The sequence below is a fragment of the Myotis davidii genome, unplaced genomic scaffold (genome assembly GCF_000327345.1).
Source record: "Myotis davidii unplaced genomic scaffold, ASM32734v1 scaffold571, whole genome shotgun sequence".
Lineage (NCBI taxonomy): Eukaryota > Metazoa > Chordata > Mammalia > Chiroptera > Vespertilionidae > Myotis > Myotis davidii.
Genome location: NW_006283136.1, coordinates 1,244,068 through 1,268,651, shown reverse-complemented (window position 1 = coordinate 1,268,651; position 24,584 = coordinate 1,244,068). Strand labels below are relative to the sequence as shown.

The following is a 24,584-nucleotide window of genomic DNA, read 5'->3' as shown; positions in this document are numbered from 1 at the left end:
ATTCTTTTCAAGTGCACAACATTTTCTAGGATAGACTACATGTTAAGCCACAAAACATGTCTCAATAAATTTAAAAAGACTGAAAGTATACCAAGCATCTTCTCTGACCACAATTGTATGAAAATAGAAATCAACTACAAGAAAAAAAAACCCTGAAAACCACACGAACGCATGGATGCTAAATAACATGTTACAGAACAATGAAAAGGCTAAGAGTGAGATCAAGGAAGGAATCAAAAGATAACTTGAAACAAATGAAAATGAAAACACAACCACCAAAAATCTATAGGACACCGAGAAAGCAGTCCTAAAGGGAAATTCATAGCAGTATAGGCCTACCTCAAGAAAGAAGAACAATCTCATATAAACAATCTAACCTTACACCTAAAGGAACTTGAAAAAGAACAATGAACAAAGATAAAATTGAGAAGAAAGAAAATAATAAAGATCAATGAAGCCAAGAGCTGGTTCTTGGAAAAGATAAACAAAATTGATAAACCTTTAACCAGACTCAATCAAGAAAAAGAGAGAGGACCCAAATAAATAAAATCAGAAGTGACAACTGATATGACAAAAACAAAAAGAATTATAAGAAAATATTATAAATAATTATATGCCAATAAATTGACCAATCTGGAAAAACTGGATAGTCTTAAAAACCTACAATCTTCCAAAATTAAATCAAGAAGAGACAGAAAATCTGAATGGACAGATTACTACCAATGAAACTAAATCAGCAATAAAAAAATCTCCCAACAAAGTCCTAGACCAGGTGGCTTCACAGGCTAATTTTTTCAAACATTCAAAGAAGAATTAACACCTATTCCTTGCAAATAATTCCAAAAAAATTCAAGAAGAGGGAAGACTCCCAAGCTCATTTTATGAGGACAGCATTATCCTACTTATAAAACCAGTTGAAGACATTACAAAAAAGCAAATTACAGGCCAATATCCCTGATGAACATACGTGCAAAAATCCTCAAAGTATTAGTAAACTGAATTCAGCAGTAGATAAAAAAGATCATACACTATGAATAAGTGGGATTTATTCCTGGCTTACAAGGTTGGTTCAATATTCATGAATCAATTACTGTGATACACCACATAGACAAAATGAAGGATTAAAATAATGATCATATTAACAGATGCAGAAAGACATTAGACACTTGACAAAACCCAGCATCCATCTATATATATTAAAGCCAAGTGACTGGAACACCTGAACCACCAGAACTGGTTGCTTTGCTGAGCACTGCGGCCCCAATCGGCCCCTCCACCCTGACAGGGGGCAGGGAAAGCCAGCCAACCTCTCACGTCCCCTCCCCCGGCTGACCCAGCCCCAACTGGCCCCAATAGGGGCGGGCCGGCCCGACCCCACCCATACACGAATTCGTGCACGAGACCTGCAGTTTATAATAAAAACTCTCGCAAAGTGGAAATAGAGAGAACATAATAAAGTCCATATATATTACGAATCCACAGCTAACAACATACTCAATGGGGAAAACCTAAAGTGTTTTCCTTAAGATCAAGCAAGACGGGCTTGTCTACTTTCACTACTTTTATTCAACATAGTATTTGAAGTCCTAGCCACAAAAAAATCAGACAAGAAAAATAAAAGGCATCCAAATTGGAAAGGAAGAAGTAAAACTGTCATTATTTGCAGGTGACATGAAATGATGTATAGAGAATCCTAAAGATTCCACCAAAAAACTATTAGAACTGATAAACAAATTAGTAGGATACAAATATAGTATTTGGAAACTGATTGCATTTTATACACCAATAATAAACTATAAGAAAGGGAAACCAAGAAAACAATTTCATTTATAATTGCATAAAAATAACATATTGAGAAATAAATTTAACCAAGGATGTAAAAGACCTGTACTTGGAAATTATAAAACACCGAAGAAAGAAACTGAAGAAGATACCAATCAATGGAAGCATATACTGTGTTAAAAAATAGATAGTGTATACATACTATCTATTTTTAACACAGTATATGCTTCCATTGATTAAGCTCCTAGGGCAATGGAAACTAAAGAGAAAATAAACAAATGGGACTACATCAAAATAAAAAGCTTCTACACAGCAAAAGAAACCATCAACAAAATAAGAAAGCCCACTGCATGGGAGAACATATTTGCCAATGTTATCTCCGATAAGGGTTTAATCTCCAACATTTACAGGGAACTCATACAACTTAACAAAAGGAGGATAAACAACCCAATCGAAAAATGGGTAACGGACCTAAATAGATACTTTTCGAAAGAGAACACAAGGAAGGCCAACAAACGTATGAAAACATGCTCAAAGTCACTAATCATATGAGAGATGCAAATCAAAACGACAATGAGGTACCATCTCACACCTGTCAGAATGGCTATCTCAACAAACGACAAGTGCTGGCGAGGATGCGGAGAAAAGGAAACCCTCGTGCACTGCTGGTGGGAATGCAGACTGGTGTAGCCACTGTGGAAGACAGTGTGGCGTTTCCTCAAAGAGTTCAGAATGGAACTCCCATTTGACCCAGTGATCCCACTTCTAGGGCTATATCCCAAGAAATGCATATAAGCATAACCAATGGACACAGACACCAGGGGGATGAGGGCATGAGTGGGGGGGGGGCGGGGGATAAAGACACATATGTAATATCTCAATCAATAAAGAAAAATTAAAAAAATAGATAGTATAAACATCGATAAAATGTCCATACTATCCAAAACAATCAACAGATTCAATGCAATGCCCATCAAAATGCCAATGGCATTTTTTACAGAATCACAATAATCCTAAAATTTATATAAAACCACAAAAGACCCCAAATAGCCACAGCAGTCTTGAGAAAGAAGAAAAAAGTTGGAGGTATTACGATACCTGATATCAAATTATAGCACAAAACTATACTAATCAAAACAGCATGGTACTGGTAAAAAAACAGATCAATGGAATAGAACAGAGAGCCCAGAAATAAACTCATGCCTATGTGGTCAATTAATATAAGACAAAGGAAGAGAAATAAGCCAGAGAAAGACAAATATCACATGATCTCACTCATATGTGGAATCTAATGAATATATGACAAAGGAGACAAGAACATACAATGGGGTAAAGATAGCCTTTTTAATAAATGAAGTTGGGAAAATTGGACAGACACATGCAAAAGATGAAACTAGACCACCTTCTTACACCATACGCAAGAATAAACTCAAAATGGATTAAAGACTTACATATAAGACTCTAAAACATAAAAAATCCAAGAAGAAAACATAGGCAATAAAGTCTTTGATATTTCTCTTAGTAATATTTTTTTTTCTGATATAACTCCTTGGGCAAGGAAAATAAAAGAAAAATAAACAAATGGGACTACATCAAACTCACAAGTTTTTGCACAGAAAAAACAACAACACACAACTATCAACAAAGTGAAAAGACAACCCACAGATTGGAAGAAGATATTCACCAGTGATACTTCAATAAGAAGTTAATATCCAAAATATACAAAGAGCTAATATAATTCAACACCAATAAACAAACAATTTAATTTAAAAAAGTGGGCAGAGGACCTGAATAGACACCTCTCCAAAGAGGACATACAGATGGTGAATAGACATGGGAAAAGATGCTCAATGTCACTGATCATCAGAGAAATGAAAATTAAAACCATGAGGTATCACCTCAGACCTGTCAGAATGGCTATCATCAATATATCAATAAACAAGTGTTGGTGAGGGTGTGAACCCTCATGCACTATTATTGGTAGGAATGCAGATTGGTGCAGTCACTATGGAAAACAGTAAGGAGGTTCCTCAAAAAATTAAAAAGAACTACATTATAACCGAGCAATTCCATTTCTGTGTAGTTATCTAAAGAAATCCAAAACATTAAATTGAGAAGATACATGCATCCCCTTTGTTTACTGCAGCATAATTTACAATAGTCAAGATATGGGAACATAATTGCCCATTAATAGATGACTGGATAAAGAAGATGGAATATTACTTGGCCATAAAAAATGAAATCTTACTGTTTGGGACAACATGGATGGACCTAGAGGGTATTATGCTAAGTGAAATAAGTCAGAGTAAGAAAGGCAAATACCATAATAAATGAACAAACAAAACAGAAACCGGCTCATAGATACAGAGAACAAACGGAAGGTTGCCAGATGATGGGAGGGTGTGTGTGTGTGTGTGTGTGTGTGTGTGTGTGTGTGTGTGTTGGAAGGCTAAGTAAAGAAGGTGAAGGGATTAAGAAGTACAAACTGGTAGTTACGAAACAGTCACAGGAATGGAAAGGGAATATAGTCAATAATATTGGAATAACAATGTGTGGTTCCAGGTAGGTACTAGAATTATCAGGATGATCACTTCATAAATAACATAAATGTCTAAATACCATGCTGTACTAAAGCTAATAAAAAATAAGACTGAATGTCAACTGTAATTGAAAAATAAAATAAAAAAAAACCAGAAAAAGGCATTTTGAAAATGTTTTGGGATTTTGGGTCTGATGAAGAATTTTTTAAAAAGTATGTTTTTATTGATTTCAGAGAAAGAAAGGGAGAAGGAGAGAGATAGAAATATTGATGAGAGAGAAACATCGATTGACTGACTCCAACATGCCCCATATAGGGGATTGAGCCCACAACCTGGGCATGTGCCCAAACCAAGAATTGAACCATGACCTCCTGGTGCATGTGATCACACTCAACCAACTTAGCCAAGAATAAGGTACTCTGGGCAAGAAAAGGTACTTTTGTGAATAAATTCTATAAATTAGCACTGAATAAGCTTTCTACCTTTCAGTTGTTTTTACGTAATAAAAGCAAAAAAGCTTCTTTACAAAAATGATTTTTTTGGTACAAAAGTGTGATTTTTGAAGATGGACTATTTTAAACCCTGATATTAAAAACTACTTAATCTAGTAGTAATAAAAACTTTAAGCACTCTTTCAAAAATGCTGCAATTACATGGTTATACACAGTATCTTTTTCTCTACTTTTACAAACAAGCTATTTTACAAAGATCCCATCAGACTTTCTCATAAAACTAGTCTTACAGCAACAGCAAATAACAGGTCCGGGAGTTTGTATAGTTTAAAAAGACAGGAGCCCTGATGTTTCCTTGAGCGAGGATTAACAACAAAAAGAGTTAAGAGTAAGCATGATTAGCCCTGGCCAGTGAAGCTCAGTGGTTAAAGTGTTGGCCCCTACACTGAAGGATCTCAGGTTCAATTCCCAGTAAAGGGTACATTTCTGGCTCAGTCGGGGTGTGCAGGAGGCAACCATTGGATGTGTCTCTCTCACAGCGATGTTTCTCATTGCCTCCCCTCCCCGCCCCCGTAAGAATCAATGTAAAAAATATCCTCGGGTAAGGATTAAAAATAAAAAGAGTAAGCATGATTATTGTTAAGTTACTCTTCAAAAGTCAACATTAATATGTAACATTCTTTTATTGTCCTTTAAAATATAATAGGAAATATAAAGTATAAACATTAGTAGGCTGATTAGTATAACAACTGTCAACTCGGAAAATCTTTTAATCTGTAAAGACACAGCTAAAATACAGATAGACTTATGGATGAAGATATAGGTAAAAATATAAACTGAGTCATGAATTTATACTGGTTCTTCTAATTAAAATTTAGGCCTGGCTGGAGTGGCTCAGTGGCTGAGCGTCGACCTATGAACCCCTAGGAGGTCACGGTTCGATTCCCAGTCAGGGTACATGCCCAGGTTGTGGCTTGATCCCTAGTGTGGGGCATGCAGGAGACAGCTGATCAATGATTCCCTCTCATCATTGATGTTTCTATCTCTCTCCCCCTCTATGAAATCAATAAAAATGTATTAAAAAATAAAAATTAGAACATTAGGTTTTTATTTAATCTATATATCTGTATGAATTTCCTTGCATAAGAGTTCTGGTTTTCAAGATACTGGGGAATAACAGAATTAGAGTACTGCATGATGACTTACTTGTTTTATCCAATATTACATTCACAGGTCTTAAAATACCACCACCAACACTACAATTAACAGTATAATTGAGAAGAGTTAGCTATTTTCCCTAGTTCTTTTCATCCTTAAGTAAGACATTCTAGGGATATACAAGGGTGGGCAAAAGCAGGTTTACAGCTGTTCGTATGGAAAATAGTAATTGATAAGTAATAACACAAGAATAAGCTCTATTTTGAGTACCCACAACTGTAAACCTACTTTTGCCCACCCCTGTATAAATTTATGAAGGCTTGTCTTTTGTGTATGTGTATACAAATAGACTTTACAATGAGACTGTGTTCTAGTTACTATTGCTTTATAAGGATTAGTGGATTAAACAGAAACCATTTTATGGATTCTGTTGGTTAAGAATTCAGGCAGCATTTTGGCTGGATGGTTGTTGTGGCATAGACTGAGGTCACTTAATGGGATTCAGCTGGTGGAGGAGCTGATTAGTAGAAGGGTCTAAAATAGCTTCACCCTGCCTTGTCTTGTGTGTTGGTGGTCCTGGGTGGAAGTATGGGGTCAGAGCACCAACATGTGACCTCTGAAGCATGGGGTTTTGAGGGTAGTCAGACTTCTTATATGGTGTCTGGCTTCTCCCAGAACAAGACCCCAAAAGAATCAGGCAGGAGTTTCATGGCCTCTTATAATCTAACCTTGCAAGTGACATATGATTATTTCTACCACATTCACTTGTTTACAAATGAGTAATAAGACCGGTCCAAATTCAAGGAGAGACTTAGCTTCTTGATGGGGGACTAGCAAGGTTACACAGCACAAGAACATATGGGATGCAGGCATCTTTGGAAAGTATCTTTCATAAACTATTTATATAAAAGGCTTGACTAAAAAACAGCATGAACAGAATTGAGATCAAATAACTTCAATTATATCAAAAGTTTACTCACTTTAATTGTTAAAACAATTCTCAAATTGGTAATAAAGCAAAGCTATCCCCAACCAGTATTTTGTTGTAAAAAAAGATCTAACAGTTAAAAATAAAAGAATTATATAGCTATAAAAAAAGAACGAGGAACATCTGTATATGCTACTATGGAGTGTTCTTACAATTACTACAGTTAGACTATTAGTACACTCACTATTAAACTTGGAGAAATGTGTATGTTATTGTTTATTTAAGAAGGAGAAGCAATATATACATGTTTTGCATATATACACACAGTTATTCTATATAATAAAAGCCTAATATGCTGTGTCCAGTTGTCCATTCAACCAATCAAAGCATAATATGCTAATGATATACTAAGGCTGCTCAACTGCTTGCTATGATGTGCACTGACCACCAGGGGGTAGAGAGTCGACCAGTCGTTATGACGTGCACAGACCACCAGGGGGCAGTCAACCGGTTGACAAGTTGCTATGATGTGCACTGACCACCAGGGGGTAGAGAGTCGACCAGTCGTTATGACGTGCACAGACCACCAGGGGGCAGTCAACCGGTTGACAAGTTGCTATGATGTGCACTGATCACCAGGGGACAGATGCTCCAATCGGTAGGTGAGCTTGCTGCTGGGGTCTGGCTGATCGGGACTGAGCGAGATGGGTTGGACATGCCCTGGAGCCCTCCCGCAGCCCCTCCCTGGCTGAACAACATCCTGCGTCCCTCTCCGGCCTGGATCATGCACTGGTGGGGTACCTTGGCCTGGCCGGCACCTTCTTGCAATCCGGGACCCCTTGGGGGGATGTCGGAGAGCCAGTTTCAGCCCGAAAGCGGAACGACCAGTTGCTAAGACATACAATGGCCACGAGGGGGCAGATGCTCAATACAGGAGCTGCCCCCTAGTAGTCAGTGTGCTCCCACAGGGGAGCACTGCTTAGCCAGAAGCCCTGAGCCAGGCTCACGGCTGGCAAACACAGCAGTGGTGGCGGGAGCCTCTCCCGCCTCCGTGGCAGTCGGACATCCCCTGAGGGCTCCTGGACTGCGAGAGGGCACAGGCCGGGCTGAGGAAACCCCGAGTGCATGGATTTTGTGCACCAGGCCTCTAATATATACATAATTATACCAGATGGGGCAAAACTGGGATTACAGTGGTGAGTTTTGAAACTATTTATGTATTATTACTGGAGGCCCAGTGCACGAAATTCGTGCATGGATGGGGTCCCTAGTTCTGGCTGGCAATCAGGGCCCATCAGTTTCCTTGCCTTCCCGCCGACTCCTTCCCTCGCCACCCGCACGCTGCCACAGTGCAGTTTCTTGCCTCCTCCTTTCATTGCCGCCCTTGTGCCACCACCACATGGTTCCCCACCCCCCCTCTCCTCCTTCCCTCGCTGTCTGTGCATGGCCACCGCGCGATTCGAAACCCCGAGGTTACTGGAGGCCCAGCTGCCCATGTACGTCACCACCCACCCCTGATTCCCCGTCCCAGCCCAGGGCCCAGTCCCGATCAGGCAATCAGGACCTGTCAGGTGGGGGGAGGGACTGGCCAGGGGGAGGGGCAAACTGCGACTGAGGCGGGCGGGTGGTGGGCCAATCAGGGCTGAGGAGAGGGACCCAGTAGGTTGGCCACTGGTCCCAAGGAGGGAGCCAGCCCTTGACCCCCCTGGGAGCTACCCCCAGCCCACAGGTCCCGATTGCTGATCGGGGCCTGCCGGCTGGGGGCAGGGACCAGGAGATTGGCCAGCAGGCTCCATCAGTGATCAGGGCCTATGGGCTGGGGGTAGCTCCTGTGTTGAGTGTCTGCCCCCTGGTGGTCAGTGTGCATCATAGTGACTGGTTGTTCGGTTACTCTGTTTAACAGTTGTTTAAGCTTTTATATATAACCTATATAAATAAAAGCCTAATATGCTAAGTGTCCGACTGTTCGTTCAACCATTCAACCAGTAACTATCACATGCACTGACCACCAGGGGCAGATGCTCTGACCAGTAGGTTAGCTTGCTGCTGGGGTCCGGCTGATCAGGATTGGGTGAGACAGGCCAGGCACATCCTGGAGCCCTCTTGTGGTCCCTCCCCAGCCGGCCAACCTCCTGCAGTCCTTCCCTGGCTGGCCCCAATCAGGACTGGGCAAGATGGGCCAGACTCACCTTGGAGTCAATCTCCTGCAGTCCCGCCCTGGCCTCTAAAATATTTCTTCTAATTAATTTCCTTTCAATGTGCACGAATCTGTGCACCAGGCCTCTAGTAGATTATATTTTGAAAACTACTGACCGCCATGCAGTTGATCAAGGTTTTTTCTTTTTCTTTTTTTGAAGCAAAGAAAGTAAGGGTTTACTTTTAGAGTGGCCCATGCCCCAAATCACAGGTGAGCTAGTTAATGTTCAAAGACCTGGCTCCCCAACAAAAAGTTGATCAAGGTTTGACTGCTATACAACCTACCTAGGGTGGCTGCAATGAGCAGTCCACCACCTTGCCCCCCACAGTGCAGATACAAACATAGTTATCAGGCACTGCAGCTGTAAAAGGAAGTCACTTAACCCTGAAATGGAAAATTCACAAGCCCCGTTTCAAAAAGCCTGCCTTTTCACCCGAGCCCACCTAGTCACCAGCTTATAAAAGCAGCCAAGCAGACCAAGCTTCTGAGTCAGTTCTGAGGACCTTCCTTTCCTCTGTGCTACCTCCCATGTGCCCAAGCATAAGCTTAATAAAACATATTTGGAAATTTCTCTGGAGTTTCCTCTTGATTTCCATCTTGGGCAACCCAAGAACCTCAATGCTGATAACAGGAGAATGAATATTATAACTGGTCTAGAGAAGAAAAGGAAATTTTTTTGAGTAAGAAGGCAGGCAGGCTGGTTGGAGAAAAATATGACAAGGAAAGTAAGAGACAAAAAATTTTTAATTAGGAATCTGCTACAGAAAATCACTATTAGACAGCAATTTCCAACCTTTTTCATCTCATGACACATAAACTAATTACTAAAATTCTGCAGCACACCAACAAATATTTTATACTAGAGGTCCAGTACACAAAATTCATGCACTGGTAGGGTCCCTAGCAGCTGCTGGCCGGGTACTCCCTCCCTTCCCCTGACTGGCCCCGCCCCCTGGTTGAACTCGTGGTTGAGAGGACAATTTGCATACTACTCTTTTATTACATAAGACTTTTTACCAATTTGACATAAAATAGGTATAATTTTAATTTATTCACACTGGATAACTATTGTCGTGTTGGCTGTTGTCTTTAAAAATTTTTTTTAATTTTAGAGGACATTTATTAAAGCTGGGGACAATGAAACAAGAAAGGACTGAGGAAATGGACCTAGGCCAGCTGTGGGCAAACTACGGCCCGCGGGCCGGATCCGGCCCATTTGAAATGAATAAAACTAAAAAAAAAAGACCATACCCTTTTATGTAATGATGTTTACTTTGAATTTATATTAGTTCACACAAACACTCCATCCATGCTTTTGTTCCGGCCCTCCGGCCCAGTTTAAGAACCCATTGTGGCCCCCCGAGTCAAAAAGTTTGCCCACCCCTGGCCTAGGTGGTCTGTTTTAGCTCACTAAAAAGTCAGAGAAAAGGGAGTCTTGGGGACAGGCTCAGGGGGTTTGCTCTGATGAACTGCCACTGCCCATTGCTGTCCTGTTACAAGCCTTGTGGGGTTCCTTAGAGTTTAGGAGATGCATGCCTGTGGGGGAAGAAAGGGCATGGGGGGAGAGAACAAGCATTGGGTCCTTTGTCTTGAGGTTTTTATTTTTCTCTTGCAGATGACCCCCTGCCATGACAGTGACCAATCAGTGGAGACCATGGACCCTGAAAGAGCAAACCTAGAAAACTGATGAATATTCTGCTGAAACCCTGTTCTGAGACCTCCCCTAAGATTCCCACCTGTTGTCATTTTTTAATTTGACAAGCTAAGGAAAAAGAGGTCCATGCCCCTGACTAAATAGTCAGGTATTGCATGTTTCAAAAATTCTATGGCACACTGGTTGAAAATCACTGCTATGAGATGACAAATGCTTATAAAAACAAACAAACAAAAAGCCACTAGTCCAATACAACCTCTCCATTGAAACATAAATGAAAATACTCCTTGATATAAAGATGCCTCCATCAAGATTAGAATAGTTTAAACTTTTAAATGAACTAAAGAAAATGTATCAATTAGAAAGGCTCATTAATAGAAAATTATGGAAATAAAAAAGAATAAAAGATAGAAAGAAAAACACAGTAAAAGCATAGAAAAACATAATCTGAAAGGGAGATTCCTGAGCCCATTCAATAACTTCTCTAGGAAAAGGGTAGCCCACTATTGCCAACCATCAGTGGCAAGTATGTTTAGTGCATAAGGGTACGTTAAGCTTAGTTAAAAGCCAAAAAATAGAAAAATAGTAAAACTATTCATCTTTGTCTGGTCTATGCACACCAAGCTTTAGAGCAGTTCTTTCTTCTATTAATCAATTCTTACCCCCTTATTATAACAATATTTTACCCGCGTTCCAAGAAGATTTTTTTTCTTTTTAAAATATATTTTTATTGATTTCAGGGAGGAAGGGAGAGGGAGAGATAGAAACATCAATGATGAGAGAGAATCATTGACTGGCAGCCTCCCACACACCCCCCATTTGGGATCGAGCCCACAACCTAGTCATGTGCCCTTGACCGGAACTGAACCCGGGACCCTTCAGTCTGAAGGTTGACGCTCTATCCACTAAGCCAAACCGGCCAGGGTGAAGATTTTTTTCCTTGATAAACATTAATTAGAATATGTCTGAATTCTGATCAATCAATTTTCTATCAATATAAAAATTCATTCCTTCTTAATTCAGGAAAGTTTTCTTGAATGCATTATAATTTCAAACATTTATTCTCCTCTTTAAAAATCTTTTTCTTTTCCTCAGAAAGTCTAATTATGTATATGTTACATATACATAATTGCCTGTCCTCCAGTGCTGATATTCTCTCTCATCTATTACATAAAAAGCCGTGGTTGTCACGCCATCATGCCGTAAGGACCCATCAGCAGGAGGCTGCGTGCATGGGGCTGCGGGTGTGGTGAGGTGTGCGCGAGTGGGCGGGGACTTGACTCTGGAGGACTTGACAGGAGGCGCAGATGGGTTTCTGGGTCCCGCCTCCCGCGGCAGTGGCAGAGGTGGCAGTGGGACTCTTTCTGGGTCCCACCAGGCCACGGAACTCTGGGTCCTGGGTCTTGTACGATTTCATGCACTGGGCCCCTAGTATCTTATAAAATTCGCTTTATTTTGTTTCTTTTTATTTACATTGTATTGTATCCTTTATATCCCTTATTGATTTTTCTGCAGCGTCTTTGTGTTCCAATGTAAAATAACTTGTTTGCCTTCTTTCCTGGGTTCTGCAAGCTCAAAATTAATCTCTTAAGCCATCTTTTCCTACATCTATTTTTACATTTCTACTTTGCCAACTTTCAAATAAGTGAATACATAAGTTATTAAAAACATTAAGATCAAGGGGGTGGGGGTGGATGGGAAAAAACAACAAAGGGTTTCTGTAATACTTTCAACAATAAAGAAAAATTTAAAAACACACACACACACACACACACACACACCATTAAGATAAAAATTTCATCTAATTTATGCCAACTTTTTTTTTTTTGGTGTGTATACATGTCTGTGTGTGACTAACCTTTACCTGTTTCTAAGTTTTGCTGTTTCCACATTTTCTTATGAATATTTATGTATGAATGCCAGGCCAGTCACTTATTTTTAAATTTTTATTTAGTTATTTTTTTAAATTTATTTTTATTGTTGAAAGTATACAGAAGTCCCCCGTCTTTCCCCCATTAACCCCTCTCCACCCAGAAATGGCCCCCACCCCCAGGCCTTCACCACAATATTGTCAGTGTCCATGGGTTATGCATATAAGTTCTTTGGGTAGTCTCTCCCCACCCACTCCTGCCTTCCCCTCTGAGATTCATCAGTCTGTTCCATGCTTCTATGTCTCTGGATCTATTTTGTTCATCAGTTTATTTTGTTCATTAGATTCCACATATGAGTGCAGGTCATGTGATACTTGTCTTTCTCTGACTGGCTTATTTTCTTTTAAATTACTTATTACTTAATGAGCTGGACAAGTTATTTGGCTGGACTAGAAAGTTTTGGGGTACAGGAGGATGGGAACACAAGTTCTGTACAGCTTTTAAAACCAAAAGACTACCACATTATCTGATGCTATGAAGGCAGATTGCTTTACCCAAATATAGCTCCTCTACTTTTATAAACCAAACCACATCAAGGATGGCTTCAGCCTGGCCACTCCAGTTACCATGAGGCATGTCATAAACAGGGAAAATATTTTTATACCAAAAAAACAAGCCTCTCACCTTTAGGAAGTCCAGTTTTCTGTCACATTCTAAATTCTGCCATCACTGAGCATTCTCAACATTCCATGTTTTTTCACTCTCCTCCTCTCTCTATGGGACCTCTACCAGATAGATCTTCAGGTGCTTCAGCAACTGTACCTATTTTTTGTTACCCAGGTAGTCTATCTGTTTTCTTAGTTTTGCTTAATGTTAGGTGGAGTTGTATAGGTAGAAGTGTGTGTATATGTTTTATTTTCTTTGTTGCTTTTGTGTGTTTTCTGGGAGGCCAGGGAAAAGATACTGACTTACCCTTAATCATTCCTAAATAGTCTATGTTCCTTATCTATACTAGTAATAATAAAAGCATAATATGCAAATCGACCAAACAGCCGAATAGTGGGATGACCTTCAGGACGAAGCCATGGCTGGCTGTGAGGGCTGAGGCAGACGCTGGGGCTGCGAAGACCTACTCTTGCACAAATTTTGTGCATCAGGCCTCTAGTAAACATATAAATGAGAGAGGCTTTATATAATACTAAGCAACCATGATTACAACTTGGCTTCCATAAAGTATACCTACAGGGCAAGAAGTATTGGCCAGAAGATAAAAGCATATGTAGCCCCATTTGCAGCTTTGTTTCTCACAAAAATTAATAAATTGGCACTGATTTCATATGTTAATCCCTATTCATTCGGTTAATGTGAATTTACTTGGAATTTACCACTTATCTAAATGAATTTACCCATGTTCAGTTACTGAACCTAAACTGCTGAGGTTTTACAAGACTGCCCATATTATGAAATAGCAAGCAATGCTCAATATGCTATTTTGATTAGCTAAAAAATACATTAGATGTTGTTACAAAAATATATTCCACTCCAAGAAAAGAATCATAAATATAATTTATGATTGCTAAATTAGAGAATGTTTCACTTGGCTCTTTTAGTCACATCATTCTTTCCTTCTTCACTTTGCTATTTATGTACATTAACCAGGATGATATGTATCCTTTTGGGTGTTTAAGCTTTTTAAATCCCATTGAGATTTTATTAAACATTATATGTTTAATATGGCATGAACTCAAATTTTCCATTACCATCTTCTTCCCCTAGGAACTTAGTTAAGCCATATCCATGAGACTTCACTACCTAGAAACACATTACATCCCAAACTTGTATTATTTCTTTTTATTTTAAATAGCAATAGAGGCTATTAGAAAAAGATCTTAAACATTGGTATCAATAAATATAACTTACTCAAAAATTAGAAATAACTGGGGTGACCTAATTTTCTTTGGCAATATCACTATCTTTGATTATGGTTTTTATTATCCTTTTGGATCACTGAGTTAGTCACTAAAAGATATGTGTCTGGTTAGAGGACTGATATTTAAAAGTAAACACATGAAAATTACTCCAAATAATGGTAGAATACTCAAAAGAGTTGGCAAATAGAAATTCCTACATACTATTAAAAACACTTTGACCTGGATAGTGAATTATACATTCAGACTACATATACCAGACTAATAAATCAGACCAAAACATTAAAAAAGGAATTTAAGCTTGGAAAGTAAAACATTATTAAGAGGAAGAATTCTAAAAACTGAAGTAACATAATCATAGATAGCAAGAATTTTACCTTCAGGTCGATATTGTGCAACAATTGTGACAGCTTGGCCAGCATTTTTCAAAGCAGCTGCTGCCTGCTCATGGCTGGCAGTTCTGAGGTCAACACTGTTTACCTGTTAATCAAACCAAATTTTAAATTTGAAAGAAAATGATCACATTCTTTAGAAATCACAATAGCCTATTCTTTAAATAGGCATAGATAAATTTATATGAAATTATTTTATAACTAAAATACATTCTTGTTCTGATTTACTAAAATTTATCGTACAGTGAAACAAAATATTATTTTTAATCAAAGCAATTTTACTCACTGAAAATACTTTAAGTTCAAATGAGCAAAACCAAAACACTTCCTCCCAAGTGTTTTAGAAGGTTGTCTATCAATCACTTGAGAAATGCACCTTAATTTGACAACCTGAAAAATCAATATGTATCATCATTTTGTACATTTCATCTCACTAGTACTTCAAGCAATGGGGGTGGGGGGGAGAGGGAGATATTAATTTTGTAGCATCCTTTCAACTCTTGTCATATTTTCATTCTTATTTCTCATCTCAGTTCCAATTCTCTTCATTCCTTTCCCAAATTAAAGCTTCATTTTTTTAAATTAATAGAAAAACAATTATTTAAAAGAATTAAAGTAACTCAGATTTCAAGGACTAACTACATTTAAATAGAGTAATTGTTACTAAATGAGTAAGGAGACATTTTTGAATAAAGGGCCCTTCTGGGTGAAATAATTACTGAGGTGATCAATTCCATTTCAGAATAAGAAGCAACTTATTTCTGAAAGGATGGCAATACCTAATATATACTTCAAGATACCTTAAGAGATTGTACTTTTTCCATCATAAGAAAAATTTAACAGGACATTCATGGAGCGTTACATTCAAATGTAACAAACTTTAAATATTCAGGTAGTTTTTCCCCTGTAAAAACCAGCAACTAATAGAATGTCAGGACTGTCACTGAACATTTTTGGAAAGAAAGATAAACCATCATACAATTTTTACATGAGAATCTGTTTGGTCAACACCTAATCTAAAACCAATTAATGATCACATACCAATTTTGAAAATTGTAGGGATCATAAAATTTACACAAAAGAACATTTTAATCATGTAAGGTGTTTTATATTATATTTAAAGGATATCATAATGCAACTATAGAACACACATATTTCTCAAGTGAAAACCAAGGTCCAAACACCTTAATCTAAACAAATGTAATATAATGTGGTTTTACTAGAGAATAATATCCCATTATAATGAATATTCCACAAGTATTTTACTCTAGTTGAGGGCTATACAAAACTCATACAATATATAAATAGTTCTACTTTTAGCATAAAGAAAATCCTCCTAATTTCTAGGAGAACAAAATAGGGAAGGAATATAAAGAAAGGTAAAATTTCACTGATTATTGTAAAGAAAAATTACAATTTTGAAATATTCCTGAGCATCAAATCCTTTTGCTATAGAAAAGAGTTGGCGCCTTAAGCACCGCCGGGGCCTGAGGAATGTCAACTATTCAACATGGAGGAGGAGGTCAATAAGCTGGAATTGATGTTCCAGAAAGCTGATTCTGATCTGGATTACATTCAATACAGGCTGGAATATGAAAGCAAGACTAATCATCCTGATTCAGCAGGCGAGAAAAATCCAGTTACACTCTTACAGGAATTGTCAGCAATAAAGTCCCGATATCAAACTTTGCAGGCACGCTTTAAGCCAATTGCTGATGAGCATAAAGAGATTAAGAGCCGCATTTGTGCTACTTTCAATAAGACTATGACCATGATACAAGAACTACAAAAGCAAACAGACCTGGAGCTGTCACCAATGACTGAAGAAGAGAATTTTTGCAATTTCAGGCAAGGAAGTCTTAACACTATTTTGCATCTGTTTTTGTATAATCAGGATAACAAAGATGTCCTATCATAAAAGAATGATTATGTACTATCAGTCAAATGTGAATGAATGTGCATTGGAAATTAAAGGTGGAAAAATATTTATATTATAAATTATATATGTATATAATTTTCTATTTTTGAAAATTTTAATTGAAGATGTGGTCACATTATTAGTGAGGTTGCTAAGTGACCTATAGTGTCCCATAAAACCTAACCTTAAAAAAAAAAGAGTTGAAGACAATCTATATAGATTCAAAAAAGAATAGTCTGTTAATAAGAAAACAAGTTAAAGACTTTCTTAAATATCACTGAACATTTTAATGGAAGATCATCAAATATACTCTAGAAAAATGCTTGTATTGAGGCATTTGTGTAAATAGTCTCAGGGTCCCTTTTCTATACTAACACTTAAAAAAGGAGATATAATTTACATAAAATTCATACTTTCATTTTTAACTAGAGGCCTGGTGCATGAAATTCATGCACGGGTAGGCCTGGTCGGCGATCAGGGCCAATCAGGGCCTTCTGGCTGCTGGCCGGGGCCTCCATTTCCTGGCTGCCGGCTGGGACCTTCCTTCGTTCTGTGCCCCGCCCCCCCGCCCCACGCAGTGGCCAGCGCATGTCATAGCAAGTGGTCAAACTCCCGAGGGGGCAATTTGCATATTAGCCTTTTATTATATAGGATCCTCGTCTGAGGACATGCTGAGAGAAGGAGAAGGGGGGGGCAATTAGAGACAGAGAAACAGAAACAAAGAAAGAGGGATAGAGAGGGGGAGTGAAAGTGGGAGGGAGGGAGGGAGTGAGAGTGAGAGAGTGAGATGTGAGAAACGTTAATCGGTTGTCTTCCATATTTTCCCTGACTGGGCACCAAACCTGCAAACCAGGTATATGTCCTGCATGGGAATTGAACTGGCAACCTTTTGGTGCCCAGGACAAAGCTCAACCAACTGAGCCACTCTGACTGGGCTAAAATTCAACTTTTAAAGGGTAAAATTAAATAGTATTTAGTATATTCATAAGAATGTGCAACTATCACCATGATCTAATTCCAAAACATTTTCATCACTCAAAAAAGAAATACCTATTAGCAGTCATTTCTCTCCTTCCTCTCCTCTTAGTTCCTTGCAACCACTAATCTATTTTCTGACTCTATGGATTTGTCTATTATGTACATTTTAAATAAATGGAGTACTATAATGTATGACCACTTGTGCTTGGCTTCTTTCACTTAAAAATGTTTTCATGATTCATCCTTATAGCATGTATCAATACTTCTTTATTTATTATGGCTGAATAATATCCCATCGTAATGAATATTCCACAAGTATTTTACTCTTTTTAAATAGAATTTACTCTTTAGATACTACTATAAATAGAATCATTTTATTAATTTCACTTTCAGATTAGCCAATGCTGATATAAAGAAATAGAACTGGTTTTTGTATAGTAATTCTCTGTCCTACAAATGGCTAAATTTGTTTATTAGTTCTAATAGTTTTTTGTTGTTGGATTTCCTATGATTTTCTATATATAAGAACATGGCATCTGCAAACAGAGATGGTTTTCCCTTTCGATTCAGAAGCCTTTTATTTCTATTTCTTGCCTACTTGCCCTATCTAGAAACTCTAGTAGTATTTTAGCATTTCGTATGATGTAAGCTATCAGTTTTTCTGAGACTTGTTATAAGGTTGAAGAAGTTCTCTTCTGTTCCTAATTTGTTCTGTTTTTTTTTTCTGATGTAAAGGTATTGGTGTTCAACAAGTGCTTTTTTGGTACCTACAGATATTCATGTGGTTTATGTCCTTTATCAAAATGGTGTCTTCTTTGGTTGGATTTTGTATGCTGAACCAACCATGCATTCTTTAAAGTCCCCTTGATTATGATGCATATTCCTTATTTTGATAGTGTATAGTTCTTTTTTATTCTGCTGGATCTTTTGCTATTCTGTTGAGGATTCTAATATCTATATACATAAAGAATTCTGGTTTGTAGTTTTCTCTTGTGCTGTCCTTGTTTGGTTCGACATAAGAATAACACTGGCCTTGTAGAATGAGTTGGGAAGTGATCTTCATGTCTACTCCTTTTGGGGAAGAGTTAATTCTTCTCTAAATTTCTGATAGACTACAGCAGTGAGGTCATTTGATCCTGGGTTTTTTCCTTTGTGGAAAGTTTTGATTAATTCAATCTCCCTAATTATTTACGTCTATTTAGATTTTATATTTCTTCTTGAGCTAGTTTCAATAGTTTATGTCTTTCTAGAAATTTACCAACAATTATATAACACATACAACTATATACCATATATAATCTATATAACACGTATTATAAAAGTCCTTTACCTTTAGTAACAATTTTTGAGTTAAAGTTTACTTTGTCTGATATTAGGATAGCCACTTTAGGTGTTTCTTGGTTACTGCTTGCACGGTCTCTTTTCCAACCTTTCTTTTCAATCTCTGCTGAAAGTAAGTAGCTTTTATTTTAAAAAAAAAATCTAGAATATGTCCCTTGTAGAAAACTTACAGTTGGATCTTGTTTTTCAATCTACCCTGTCAATATCTTGTGTTTTAATCCTCACATGTGGATATTTTTCCCATTAATTTTTAGAGAGTGAAAAGGAAGAGAGAAGGAGAGAGGGACAGTGGAAGTGAGAGAAAGAGAGAGAGAGAGAGAGAGAGAGAGAGAGAGAGAGAGAGAAACATCAATATGAGAGAGACATCAATGGTTGCCTCTCTCACATCCAGGGAATGAATTTGCCACGGAGGTAGGAGCCCCTGACCAGGAATTGAACTTGCAATCCTTCAGTTTGTGGGCCAATGCTCCAACCACTGAGCCACACCGGCCAGGGCATATTCTGTGTTTAATCCATTTACATTCAGTGTAATTAAAAAAGTAAGATTTATATCTCATCCATTTTGCTATTTGCTTTATGCCTTATGTCTTTTTTGTTCCTCTATTCCTTTATTACTACCTTTTGTTAAACAGATGTTTTCTAGTGTATCATTTTACTAGTAATTTCCTGGTCATTTTAAAATTATGCATATTTTGAGTTATTTCCTTAGTGATTTCTCTAAAATAACATCTTATAAAATAATCTACTTTGGATTAATACTAACTTAATTTCAATAGTATAGAAAAACTGCTCTAACTGTGCCCTATATCCCCTTTGTGACACTAGTATCATATTTATATGAAACCTTTGTACAATGTGTGCCTATCAACACAGATTTAAACTTGTTTTATCCAGTTGTCTTTTAATCATATGGAAGAAAAAAGTCAAAAAACATTCACTGATGCTGTTTTATATTTACTTATGTAGTAACTTTTTAAAAAGTTCTTTATTTCTTCACATGGATTTGGGTTACTCTCTAGTGTCCTTTTATTTTAGTCTGAAGAAATTCTCCATAGTATTTCTTGCAGGGAAAGTTTACTAGAGATTAACTTCTTCAGCTTTTGTTTATCTTGGAATATCTTATTTGTTCTTTGTTTCTGAAGGATAGTTTGGCTGGATATAGAATTCTTGATAAACAGTCTTTACCTTTAAAAACGTGGAATATGTCATCCCATTGCTTGTGGGATTTGGCCATTATTTTCATTGTTTTTGACAAGAAATCACTTGTTAAAAGTTCAGATTTTAGACTTGTGAGGATCACTGCATAAATTATATAAATTTCTAACCACTATGCTGTATGACTAAAACTAATATAATATTGAATGTCAACTGTAATTAAAAATATATAAATTAATAAAAATAAATACACTGATTAAGAAAAAAAAAAGAAATCACTTGCTCATCTTATTGAGGCTTCCTTGTATGGGCATCATTTCTCCCTTTCTGCTTTTAAGATTTTTTCTTTTGTTTTCTGACAGTCTGATTTTGATGAGTCTATGGTGTGGATTTCTTTAAGTTTATTCTAACTGGAACTTACCAAGCTTCTCAGATATGTTAAAAAAAAATAAAAGGAAAAGTTTTTAGCCCTTATTTTTACTTATTTATTTATTTTTTTTGATAATCCTCACCTGAGGATATTTTTCTCATTGCTTTTTCAGAGAGCCTGGAAGGGAGAGAAAGCACACGTGAGGGAGTGGAAAGGGGAGGAGGGGGGGGAGAGAGAGAGAAAGAGAGAGAGATTGTCTTTTGCATGTACCCCAATCAGAGGTGGGGAATGAACCTGCAAGGCAGTTGTGTGTCCTTGACTGGGAATCAAACCTGTGACCCTCTGTTGTACTGGCTGACACTCAAAACTCCTGTCCAGAGCTTTGGCCATTATTTTCATGTTTTTGGTGTATCTCATAATTTTTTTTGTTAAAAACGGAACATTTAAAATAATATAATGTAGTAACTCTGGAAATCAGATCTGTGGCCTCCTACAGATGCCTTTGATAACATTTCTGAATGCTGTAAAATTTATATTCTTTGCTGTGTGTGCTACTGAGTCTTTGCGTGGTTATTTTAGCAGTCAGTTAATAACTGGACAGAGATTTATTTAAATGGCTGGACTCTCTGCTGAAGGGCTTTGTGTGCATGTTGGGTAATGTCTTCAACACTCAGGTAAGCAACTAATAACTGCCTTAATCTTCACTTCCTGCTTACACAGAGCCTTATGGTCACCCAGAGGTGAGAATTTAGGGAGGTTTCAGTTCTTTCTTGAGCATGCACACAATCCTGGATTTTTTGTGCACCGGGCCTCTAGTTAAAAATAAACAACAGTGATGTCTTTACAAGAGTGGTTCACAAAGTTTGATTCTAGGGGTAGCAATATCAGTATCTCATGGAAACTTGTTAAGAATAAAAATTTCAGAACCTATTCAAGTTATAGTAAATCAGAAAGTTTAGGGATGGGGTCTAGAAATTGGTCTTTTAACAAGGCCTCAAGGTGATTCTGACACAAGCTCAAAATTGAAAAAAGTTAAATTTGTCTAATGAGGTATTTAAATAAGTTTGTTTCAAGGTTTATTTAGTTTTGAATGTATTTTCTCATGTTTTTCTCTTGTTCATCGGTTTTCCTATTGCTTCCAGGGTATTTCCATAGAGAAGCTTATAAGCATTGAAATTTTAAGGTTACTGATGCATACTGCCAAACAAGGCTATACAGGTACTTAATTTACACTCACATTAGGATGTGCAATTGGGCTGCACTATGAGATGTTCAGTTTTAAAATTGAGACTAAAGGGATTTCCAGACAAAGCTTTCAGTACTAAAACTAGGAAAGTTCTGAGTGAAGCAGGTTGCATTAGTCAGACTAACATAATCTGGCAGTGTGTCAGTGACCCATATAAAGTGGTCCCTCATTGACAATTCAAAATACATCTATTTTCCTTTGAGTTTTTTAGACCAGGGCTAGGGATTGAACCTGCAATCCAGATATGTGCCCTTGATTGGTATTAGGATCTGTGAAACTCTGGTGTGCAGTTGATGCTCTAACCACTTAAAACACTGACCAGGGCAATACTGTAACTTACTTTAAAAATTTAAATTACAATATAATTTATAAGAAAGAAAATGTACAAATTTCAACAGTTCAGTTGGAAGAATTTTCAACAACTGTATGCACCTATGTAATCACAACCCCAAACAAGATATACCTCTCCGTTAACCAATCCACATTTCCATTGTGTCTCTTTATTATAGTCAGTACAATTACCAGCATCAACTTTCTGACTTCTATTAATACAAATTAGTGTTGCATGCTCATGATTAGCATGTAACTGGAATAATACAGCATGCATTTCTGTGGTGTTTTGTTTTATTCAACGTGTTGTATTTTAGTGTCAGCCATGTTATTTTGAGTTTCAGTAGTTAACTTTTATTGCTGTGAAGCATATTGTATAAACATGTAACAATTTTGCTACTTTACTGTTGATGAACACAAATTATTTCAAAATCTGGGTTATTATGAGTAAGTCTGTTACACACATTATTGTTAAAGTGATTTTTGTAGATATATGCTTTTGTGGGTAAAATCTGGGTGATAAGGTTAGATATATGTTTAATTTCTTGAGAACGTCCCAAAAGTTTTTGTGGTGATTGTATTATTTTATCTGTCCACCAGTAATGAGTGAAAGTTACAATTACTCCATGCCCTCATCAATGTTTTATTATCATCAATTTTTAAAAAATCATTGAACTGGGTGGATATGATACTTGGTTATGACTTTAAACATCTATTTTTATTTAGGCATAATTTATATTCAATAAATTAATCTTTTTTTAGTTAACAGTTAAGAGTTTTGACAATTTTAAATGTTGTGTAGCAACCGCCACGAGAGATAGAAAAGTTTTATAACTCCCACCTCAATTCCTCCAAATCTTTTGTCAGATATAGGTTGCAGGAATATGGTGGTACATGTTAAGTATGTGCAGGTAAGGATTAGGTGGCAAGAGGGATTGATTGATAGAAAACTGTAAAAAGATACAATGTACATTTTTGAATGCTTTTCTTATCCTGTTTCAGCAACATATACCTTCAGTTTGAGGAGTATTTTCAAATTTTGTTTTCTTTATATTATGTAGTTGAAAAGGACTCTATTGATTTATAAGAAATTAGTTAAATAGTCATCAATATTGAATATTATTGGCAACACAGGATATAGGTTTGTTTCTATATCTCAGATCTTACAATTTTAAAGTGTTGCCTAAACTTTTTAATTAAAAACAAAATAGCATACAGGGTGGGACAAAAATAGGTTTATGGTTGTGAGTGTGTGAAACAGAGTTTATTCTTGTATTACTGTTTATTAATTACTGTATTATTTTCCAAATAGCATGCATAAAGCAGTATCTTCAAAGTACTAGACAACAACTGTCAACCTAGAATTCTAGACTGAATTATATTTACACGTCAGGGTAAAATAAAGGTATTTTCAGACAAACTCTAAGAGTATTTATCATTAAGAAATCATTGCTGGCCCCTGACCAGGTAACTCAGTTGGTTAGAGCATCATTCCGATATGCCAAGGTTATGGGTTCAATCCCCGGTCAGGACACATAGAAGAATCAAACAATGAAGGCACAAATAAGTGGAACAATAATCAATGTTTCTCTCTCTCTCTCAAATCAATCAATCAATTATAAAAAAAATCACTGCTAAAGAATAATCCAAGGGCTCCCAATAAGGTGCATCTGGATATTTGAGGGACACGTTTGCTTCTTAAAATAACTAAGGAGTTCTACTAGCAAGAGAATGGGAGCTTAAAAGGCTAAATTTTCTACAATGAACAAGACAGTCCTATACAATAAAAACAAATCCCAATGCTGTTAGTGGCCCACTAAAAAACACAGAAGAAAATATAAGAACAAAAAAATGATAGAATGGATTAACTGTTAAAAAAAAAAATGACTCAGTTTGGGGGATATAAAAGTGAAACAGAAGTAAAATACTAGAAACATATCATTAGAATTAAAGTTTCCCAAAGTCTGTGAGCCATTAGGTAGAACAGTAGAATTATTGATCAGTTTTAGTATAAAATTGTACGGACAACAGCCACATAAATGCACAGACAAATTGAAAGTAAAAAGGGAAGGAAAGATGAGGTGAATGTCAAGCAAAAATGTTAGCAGTCACATTAATATCAGCAATATACCTTCTAGGATAAAAACCTTTATCCTATCTAATAAAAGACAAAAATGGTAATTGGCGTACGACCAATACCCTTTTCATTGGCTAATCAGGGCTATATGCAACTAAGATTGACAGTTAACTGCCAACTAAGATTGGCAGTTAACTGCCAACAAGATGGCGGTTAATTTGCATATGTAGGCACAATGCAGGGAGGCGAAAGGGAAAGCAGGAAGAA

The 24,584-nt window shown here is 37.1% G+C and overlaps 1 protein-coding gene and 1 pseudogene across 14 annotated transcripts in view; one reads left to right on the top strand and one right to left on the bottom strand.

Moving 5' to 3' along the window:
- DLG1 (discs large homolog 1) overlaps positions 1–24,584 on the bottom strand; it is a 270,198-nt gene that overhangs the window by 51,798 nt on the left and 193,816 nt on the right. For all 14 annotated transcript variants that reach the window (XM_006753379.2, XM_006753381.2, XM_006753383.2 and 11 more), the window contains one exon: positions 14,888–14,990. In XM_006753379.2, the coding sequence (XP_006753442.1) occupies positions 14,888–14,990 (103 nt within the window). The remainder of the gene's footprint in view (positions 1–14,887; positions 14,991–24,584) is intronic.
- On the top strand, positions 16,405–16,820 carry LOC102757932 (annotated as a pseudogene).